The sequence below is a fragment of the Podarcis vaucheri genome, assembly GCF_965113315.1.
Source record: "Podarcis vaucheri genome assembly, chromosome: 7".
Lineage (NCBI taxonomy): Eukaryota > Metazoa > Chordata > Lepidosauria > Squamata > Lacertidae > Podarcis > Podarcis vaucheri.
This window is the reverse complement of record NC_138765.1, coordinates 18,648,713-18,658,342: the sequence shown is the minus strand read 5'-3', so window position 1 is coordinate 18,658,342 and position 9,630 is coordinate 18,648,713. Positions and strand designations below refer to the sequence as shown.

The window sequence follows — 9,630 nt, the reverse complement described above, 5'->3', positions numbered from 1 at the left end:
AGTCACACTTTAACTTTTCACAGTCAGAATTGGGGGGGGGGAGTGTGGTTTATATTCGGGCCAGTACAGTAAATGTAAATACTTTGCAGATATTCTTATTTAGCTATATGTTCTCCAAGTAAAAGCTTTTGAATATCTTGACGAGTGTTTGGACATTACTTTAATTTCAAGAAAACAGTCAGTCCTGCACGGGATTGGGCTTCCTAGCTGCAAATTAGCTACTCTGCCAACAAAATCTGCATATGTGTAAAGCAGGAATACCCCAGTGTAACAACTAGAGCTTGTTTACCTTTATTGAATAAATGGGAAAGCAAAGCACAGGCGTTTTCTGAGTCGACGCCCACATCTTTAATATACAGTCAGTGTCTGTAACCTCAAGATGTTGCTGCTCTGCAGTGCCCTTCAGCCTTAGCCTGTATGGGCAATAGTGTGTATTGACAACCACATCTTTTATCGGCAGCCAACATGGTGCATCCAAGTTGCTATTGCTGAGTTCCAGCTCCTTTCAGTCCTTCAGCCCAACAATATCTAGAGGGAGGGCACCTCACTGCTACTCCTAATCGATTGTAATTAATGAGGCGGGAGTATAACTGTTCATAGAAACGGCCGCTTTTCTCCCTATGGCAGCTTCTTCAAGGAGATGCTAGATTATTCCACTGAACTGGCATCATCTGCATGCTGCTGCCATCATTCAGGTGGCCGGACTCTTCGCCAGCATTTGTATCCTCTATCGGCATGATGAAACCTTTCTTTAGCAAAACAACAGTGGATGTCCTGAAAACTTGCTTGAATTTCTCCCCAACGAAGAGATAGAGAATTGGGGTGAGGCAGATATTCAAACAGAGGCTAATGCTGAAAATGATCCGCAGGACTTCTACTGCTGTTCTCTGGTCTTTATGAAACAGCGAGAGAGCATAATAGAGGTAGAAGGGAAGCCTGAAGATGAAGAAGCATGCCACAGAAACCATAAGGACTTGGAAAGGCTTCCCTGCCCTCCTCGCCAGTTTTTTCTTCTTTATTTCCTGACACATCCAATGATAGCAACCCACAATGATGAAGAAGGGGAACAAGAAGGTGAGCAGAAGCCGAACCACAAAGACTGCCAAATCAATTTTGTAGTGCAGAGCCTCTGCTTTGTCCTTATCCTCGGTGATAAAGAAAGCAAAATTTTTCATGCAAACCTCTTTTGGGTCACCTTTAATCACATAGGAAACCAGATAGGGAATGGACATGACCACGGAAAGGGTCCATACTCCTGCAAGCACTCTCCTTGCTCGGGGTTTTGTGCGGTTCCGTCGGGACCAAACCGGATGGCAGGTTATCAAGTAGCGGTCCAGGCTGATGATGGTGAGCAAAAAGACTGGGGTGATCATACCTACAGCGATGCAGAAGTTGACCGCCCTGCACAAGAATGGGCCAAAGACCCAGCGGAAATTGAGGACATCCTGGACAACAAAAAAAGGCAGACAGGAACAAGAAATCAAGTAGGACAGAGTGAGGTGGAGGAACCAGATGGTATTCACTGTTCTCTTCATCTTCACACAAAGTAACCAGAAGATGTGCCCATTCATGGCTGCGCCCACCAGGAAGGATACCAAGATGATGCTAGCAAGGCCCCAACTCAGGGGAGGTTCATCTGTTGGGCCAGCTTGGCTGAGGTTCATTTCTGTTGGTCTGGCCATGTTGCCTTTTCCCATGAGATCCTGGAAGAAGATGGGGAAGAGAAGCAGGTGAAGGGAAGAAGAAATTTAAGAAAGAAAAGAATATAAGATGCAAAGAGGCTGAGAACTTCTGGGGTGTCAGCGAAGCTCAGATGCTGACAGGGAGATAACAGTTAGCAGCGGAAAGCAGAGAGGAGGGGGAGAGCAGCTGTAATCTCTGAGCAAAGGGGAGGGGAAAAACAGGGCCAGAGGGACAGACAGCTGTGTGAGAGCTCTGATAGTGAGCCAGATGTTGGAATGCAGAAAATATTCTCTCCCAAATCTCGTAAGATCTCAAAAGTGGCTGAGACGCGTGAAAGATACCGGAAGAGAAGGTGGGGGCTTCTATGCTGGGGAAGGGGGGGAGCTCAGTCTGGGCTCTGTCCTAGTTTGTTGTTTTAACAATAAATCTGAAATAATTAACAGCCAGAGTCGTCTCACATTTGTGGTAGAGACCAAGCCATAACATGGAGATATCCGGAGAAAGTTGGTTCCACTGCACTTCTAAGCTAATGAACTTCACATTCTAAGCTCAAAATAAGATAGTAATTTTGATGCTCTTTAGAACCAACCAATAGTCTCAAGACACCTTAAACCAGAGGTGTGGGAATCTTTTCAGCCTCAGGACTGCATTCCCTTCTGGGCAACTTTCCAAGACCCATGTGAGTGGTGGCCAGGGCCAAAGGCACAAGTGTGTGGAAAAACAGGTGCTAATTATACTTTTGTGCAGTAAGCACACACACTCACACACCTTTTACTATGCTCCTTACAGGCAGGCAAGAGGTCTTATATCCTGCCCTTCCATCCAAAGGAGACGAAAGGGTGGCAAAGTTCAAGGACACATTCCAGCCAGGCAAAAATACCTGAGGCGTGAAGTAGGACCTGTGAGGGGTGGCCTGGGGAGAGTTCCAAGGGCCCCATAGAGATGCCTGGAGGTCCACAGGGGGCCTAAAGAGCCCTGCTCCTACATATATAGGGGAGCTTTCCTAACAACTCTCAGCAACCTTAAGCAAACATTTCTCAGGATGCTTTGAGGGGAGCCATGGCTATTTAAAGCAGTATGGCATTGCACTGGTCATGCTGGTTGGGCCTGATGGGGGGAGCCGGGATCTCACAACATCCCACAACATCTGGAGGGCCATGGGTTTCCCATCCCTGTAGCAAAGTTTCTCTCCCCCCCCCCGAGGGATGAAATCCTAGAATGCTAAATCATCTGCAATTCAGATCTCTAGCCAACAGACCCTCATATTACCTGCAACACTGATGTCCTCTCTTCCACTTTTCTGCATCTCAAGTTGGGAACAGAGTCTAGGAGAGCTGCTTGGAAGCAGATTTATTGCACCGTGGAAGTGTGCTGGACAGGCAGAAAAGTTCACACAAACACTCCACAAACTGTCCTATCTGCTGAGTATGCCTCACTCACCTGACGCATCAATCCGCTGTTCTAAAAAGGCTGGTCCTCAAAGCTTTCTGCTGTCCTGTTATGCTTTCAAAGATGAAATGATAAAGGCATTGTAGGGTGCAATGTCTTTAAGTTGTGAAATATGAAGCACCGATTTATCTTAAAAATGAATTCTCTGTAACTACTAGCATTGCGTCATGCTTAGTTTCCTGAATGAACTCCTTCACTCCCCTGACTTCAAGGAACAGCCATGTGCTTTCTTCTGATAATATTCTGCGAAAACAGAGACACTGTCAGCCCATTTGGATTGTGGGGGGAAACCCACCAACCACTGGGAGGTGAACTGCAAAGAGTGAACATAATGTGATTCTGCATGTATTGCAATATGGGGAAATTCTAGTTAGTGGAGGAAACAGTATGATTGAGACGCAATCCTGCCCATCACTGAAATATGGAAGGCCAGATAGGAGGAGCACTGTGAATGGACAAGCCTGTAAATTGTGAGGAATGAAATTCCTCTCCATCTGGTGTGTTTTTCTGTTAAATTATATGAAAACTCCCTGCAGGCTTGGGCAAAATGGTTGATGAGTAGGGCTTCTTCGGAGTGCGCTGTCAAGTCTGCATCATCTGCAAACATCTCTTGGATAAGAACCCGCCACACTTTTCAACTTGATATTCAACTACATTATGCTTAATTTCATTCATAACGGGGGCTGTAGAATGACACAACAATGAACATCATCAGACATGTCCCCATTCCCCCCTCCATTTCTAGGCATTTGCACTTCATAAGTAAATTATAAATAAGTAAATGATCTAGGTCTGCCTACACTGACATTCCAGGTGTTCAGAGAGGGGTCCCTCCCTTCTCTACTTGGAGATGGTGGAAATTGAACTTGGTGCATTCTGCACTCAGAGCCTGTGCTCTTTCACTGGGTTATGGCTTTCACTGTGACTATCTGAATGCCACATTAAGGGAGAAGTGTGAGGAATCAGTGAATAGTTTGGTTATGGAACTCACTGTTGGAATCTCCACTCAGCCAAGCTGATTTTCTTCCCTCGAGTCCTTTGGAATTGCCTCCCGGCGTGTTTAACGACCTGAGCCTTTGATGAGGCTCCAAGGCATGTTCCATTCAGCAGAGTTTCCAGCACAGGAAAGAGACGAGAGGTTTGGGCTACATTGCAAAGAGTTTTATTATCCTAACTATGCAGACAAAAAACACATCCTGTCTCTATGAAAGCAGAGAGCAACCGGAACAAAGGAACAAAGGAAACAGGAAACCAGTAACGTCACATCCGTCTCTAGTCTCCCGTGAGACTTCCAATAGCCTGGACTGTCTCTGGAATGTAAACAGAGTCCTGTGACTCCAAGCAGCTGCTCAGTGGCAAAACAGAAACTAACACTCACCCCCATAGAAGGCAGTACTGGCCGTCATATTTTGGATGACTATAAAACCAAATTTGACAAATCCATGGAGGAGAGGGCTACTAGCCATGATGGCTATCCTCTCCCTCCACAGTTGGAGGCAGTAATGCATCTGAATCCCGGTAGCTGGGAGCCACAGCAGGATTGAATATTCTTGTGCTCAAATCCTACTTGCAGGTTTCCCACAGGCATCCATTTGCCCACTGTGAGAACAGGATGTGGGACTAGATGGGCCATCAGCCTGATCCAGCTGACCCATCTTGTTAAGTTGTGGGTGATCATATCAGACGACACAGCGATTCTTCAAACAGCTCTTGTTTATTCAGAGGCCAGAACAGAACTGAGCTGAAGGGCTCAGTCAGCCTGCTTATATAGAGCTCCAGTACAACGTTACTGTAGCAACTTTCTAAAACTATCCAATCACTGAATGTCACTTTCGATCCTTCATTTGCATAACTATCTACAGTGTCCCCCTGCTGGCCCAGGGTGAAAACTTCAGTACATAACACATCTTATGTTCTTGTGACTCTCTGGTGGGCCCCGGAAGTATGTGACAGCTGGAAACTGGGACTGAATGAGTCAAGAACCACCAACGGGCTTTACAAAGCTCTTTGCAGTTTTTGCTGCAAGCCTGCCACAGGCTAACATGGTGGCGTCTGCACAAGTTCTTGGATTAAGGTTGGGAAATACCATGGGGCTGTAAACATGCAAGATAGCCACCGCCCAAAGGCAAGTGGTTTGCTGGTGGAGATTAGGAAACAGGGGAGGAAGGGTGGGAGAAGTAAGTACTGATAGTGAAGAATCAGAGGTCCATCTAAAAAGATATATAAACAACAACTACACACAGCACTAATAATGGTTTTCTTCTAATATAAACCTAGATTGAATAAAAATACCTTAATATGGGCAGTGCGTACAGTAAAATGCTGATCATAACAAGTATACTTAATTGCTGGAAACTGAACTTCTATATTGTGATAATTTTTTATTGTGCCTGCTTGTTTTTAGCTCTGATTCCCCCTCCCTGTGGTATTTTCTTATTAATGTTTTATGGAAATTGCTTTTTGATTTAAACACTATACAATTTTTGCTCGATAAATAAATAGTCATCCAACGATATGACCCAGTAGGAGATCATAAGGAAAAAAGTTTGCATAAACTGTAGGAAACATATTGCGCACGCTCGCTCTGTGTGTGTGTGATATTTATTTGATTTTTCGGATTAAATTTTTACAATCACATATCCAACATACAACATAAAAACAAGATTCCAAAGAATCTCCTGGACTTCCCTCCTCCCCTTTGTGGGTCCTATTGTTAATAATTTCCTCCTGCACCTTTTATAATAATCCAAAGCTTTTACATCTCCATTGTGTCCAAAATCCACCATTAAGCTACACGTGCTATTCCAATTCTACTAACGATTTTAGTTTTCTACAATGGTTTTCTCCCATTCCTCATTAAAATTTTGGTCTTCCTGATTTCTGATTCTTTCGGTCATTTTACATATTGCTGTATATATACAGCCCAGGATAGATTCTGCATCCAGGATGGAGAACCTGTAGAACTCCAGATGTTGTTGGATTACTACTCCCGTAATCCATGACAACTGGCCATGATCGCTAGAGCTGATGGGAGTTGGAATCCAGCAACACTTGGAAGGCCACAGATTCCCCCTTTGCTGTTCTACAGGGAGATGGCAGATCACCTTCAATTGAATCTGCTCTTGCTGTTGGTCTCTTGCTGTTGCTCGTTCTCACCAGTGCGGTTGTTATCTCCATGTATCTTGGGATCTTCCACAAAATCTTCCCTCAGCAGATCAATAATAGACATGATGAAGAACTGCTGGAATATTCTCCCCAGCAAAGAGATAAAGAATGGGGGCAAAACGGATGTTGCAACAAACTCCAAGGGCAGTAATTAGTCAAAAAAACCACTTTCACAACTTCAGGCATCCCCTTGAGCAACTTGGAAACTTCATAGCGATGGCAAGGGAGATAACAGATGAAGAATGACACCACAGCAACTACCAGGACTCTGTAAGGTTTTCCATTCCTCACTAACTTTTTCTTTTTCAAGTCCCAACCCATCCAGAAATAGAAGCCCATTATGATGAAGAAGGGAAGCGGGAAAGCCAGCAGGAACCAAAGTAGAAAGAAAGCTCATGGAGATCCACCGGAGGAAATACAAATGATCCAATGTCCTTCTCCGCCTTTTGAGTTTCCCAGAAATCCTATGCTCAGGTTGTATATATGTGAATATAGAAACTGTATATCCTAAAGCAGGCATAGGCAAACTCGGCCCTCCAGATGTTTTGGGACTACAACTCCCATCATCCCTAGCTAACAGGACCAGTGGTTAGGGATGATGGGAGTTGTAGTCCCAAAATATCTGGAGGGCTGAGGTTGCCTATGCCTGTCCTAAGGGCACCACAATCTCTGCTGACCTTCATTCCAAGGAAATCAAACCTTGGAGAAGCACTTAGAACCCCCAGAATCTCTCACTGCTTGGAGATTGGAATGGCATGTAACAATAGTAATTGGGCAAAATTCTTGTCTATTATACAGTCATACCTCATGTTGCATCCGCTTCAGGTTACATGTTTTTGTGTTGTGTCCCACGGCAACCCGGAAGTACCGGAATGGATTTCGCTGCTTGCGCATGCGCAGAAGAGCTAAATCACACCGCATGTGCAGATGTGGCACTTCAGCTCGCATCAGTTCCGTGTTGCAGACGGGCCTCCGGAACGGATCCGGTCCGTAACACGAGGTTCCACTGTATGGGCTAGAGTAGAGTTCTTCAGTGTTAGGTCCCCAGAAGTTGTAGGACTCCATTTCCCATAATCCCCAGCCACTGGTTGGGAAGATGATGGGAGTCAGAGTCCCAAAACATCTGAGGATGGGAAACCCCCTGGATCTACCTGTTTAGATTGATTCACACCTGATCCAACCTGATTTGGACACAGAATCCAAACTGAAATCCAGAAACCCACATCTTTTGTAGTTCCATTCATTTGCACTGCCACATCCATTTGCCCTTTTTCTTTTCTTACCTGGATAAAATTTGGATATATGGTAGCCCTCAAGAAGGGTTTAAGCCTGCCAAATATCATACAGATCAGTCCAGAGGTTTTTGTGCTAGACAACTTTAAAGATTGCTTTTTTTCAAAATGTAAGAGAGAGGGACAAAGAGACCGTGCAGTTGCTTGAGTGCTAAATCCTGCCAGTTCTTGCGCACCTGTCTGGTCTGTTCCATGAAGATTTTAAAAAACAAAACCAAGCTTTATGGTTTAGGTGCACAGTATTTGTATGGTGATCGTTTGCTGGCTGTTCCTGCGCATAATCTAATGGGCTGTGTGAGTTTGTGCAAGACTTCCTGATGCATTTACACACACATGACAAAGCACTAACAAAGGCAAGACACATAAGTCAGAATAGAATTGTAAATAAAATGCAAAACTTAATCATCATCATCATCATCAACATCATCATCATCATCATCATCTAAGGCCAAAATGCAGCAGGCAGGTGGCAGGGAGAGATCAGGGAAATGACATTGCTAACAAGACAGATTGGGAAATGATTGGGAAGCTGTCACGCGGGTACTGCTGTAAAGGATAAACAAAGGAAAAACTAAGCAAATGCCACAAAACTCTATCTAATATTGAGAGAGCCATAAGTCCAGCTCTCCTTCTCCCACTTCCCACCTGGTCTCTCTCCTTTTATGGTGGTGTTTTGCAAATCAGCAACCCGTTGCTGGCTACCTGGCTTTCTTAGAGAGTGTTTTGAGCTCAGGATTGGACGGGAACCCTCCAAATTGAATCCAGTAAGGTTCAGAATTTGGGGATTCAACCAAATTGGTTGCACTGCATTTGATCCTAACATAGGCTTGTAGTATAAACAAGGAGGTATCTGGGATTTGGCCAGGACTTAGCAGGAATTGGCAGGGTTAATTCATTTGTTGAAACACATCATTGCAGACTCATGGGCAGGATGAGAAGTTTTTCTGCAGTACACATCTTCAAAAGATAACAAGCAGTGTTGACCAACAAGTTGGATGTCTTTAGACACCCAGTATGTCTCAAGTATGTAGTATTAGAGAAAGCAATTGATAGCTACGCCTCATGCTGACTACATTCTACATCCGTTTTCGGCCTCTGAATATCTAGGAGTCACAAGTGGGGGAAATGCTGTTGCAGTCGGGTCCTGGTTATGGTTGGCCACTGTAAGAAGGGAGTGCTGGACTAGATGGGCCATTGGCCTGATCCAGCAGCTCTCTTCATATGCTCTGATGATTTGATGACACTATGCATGCAATATTTTCTGCTTTAATGCATTGCTGAGCCTATAAAGAAGCAAGCAGAAAACCACAGACAGAAATCAATCAATCAATCAATCACAGCTTTTTATGGTGGAGATGAAAAGGCAGTGATGAGGAAAGAGTGACTGGCTGAATTTCAACACACACACACACACACACACACACTGCTTTTTTCTTTTAAAAAAATGTTTAGGGGTACTCTCATTTTCCTACTTATATTGAAATAGTGCCCCTCAGTGAAGCCAAACTTAGATTCACAAAATGTTTAGGGGTGTGCATAACCCTGCATCCCCCCAGAAAAACACCGTGTGTGTGTGTGTGTGTGTGTGTGTGTGTGTGTGTGTGTGTAAAAGGTAAAGGACCCCTGGACGGTTAAGTCCAGTCAAAGGCGACCATGAGGTTGCTGTGCTCATCTCGCTTTCACGCCGAGGGAGCCAGCATTTGCCCACAGACAGCTTTCTGTGTCACGTGGCTAGCATGACTAAACCACTTCTGGCACAACGGGACACTGTGATGGAAACCAGAGTGCACGGAAACGCCGTTTACCTTACCCTCACAGTGGTACCTATTTATCTACTTGCACTGGCGTGCTTTCGAACTGCTAGGTTGGCAGGGGCTGGGACAGAGCAACGGGAGCTCACCCCGTCGTGGGGATTCAAACCGCTGACCTTCTCATCGGCAAGCCCAAGTGGCTCAGTGGTTTAGACCACAGCGCCACCTGCGTTCACTCTATATGGCTGCTTGAAATGGTGTGTGGGTGTGTACACATACACACACACACA

General features: G+C 44.9%; 1 protein-coding gene across 3 annotated transcripts; it reads right to left on the bottom strand.

Annotated features, from left to right (window-relative positions):
• Nucleotides 1-270: 270 nt before the first annotated feature.
• LOC309537212 (putative G-protein coupled receptor 33) lies at nucleotides 271-6,809 on the bottom strand. Of its 3 annotated transcripts, XM_082231886.1 has the most exons (4): nucleotides 5,031-5,712; nucleotides 3,304-4,778; nucleotides 3,124-3,183; nucleotides 271-1,703 (listed from the first exon to the last, which is right to left on the bottom strand). In XM_082231886.1, the coding sequence occupies exons 3-4, from the start codon at nucleotides 3,130-3,132 to the stop codon at nucleotides 633-635; spliced, it is 1,080 nt and encodes a 359-aa protein (XP_082088012.1). In that variant the 5' UTR covers nucleotides 3,133-3,183; nucleotides 3,304-4,778; nucleotides 5,031-5,712; the 3' UTR covers nucleotides 271-632. The 3 variants fall into 3 exon arrangements, with proteins under 3 accessions (XP_082088012.1, XP_082088011.1, XP_082088010.1); XM_082231885.1 differs by lacking the exon at nucleotides 5,031-5,712 and adding an exon at nucleotides 6,237-6,809 and having other exon boundaries at nucleotides 3,124-3,375; XM_082231884.1 differs by having other exon boundaries at nucleotides 3,124-4,778.
• Between the last annotated feature and the right edge of the window lie 2,821 nt (nucleotides 6,810-9,630).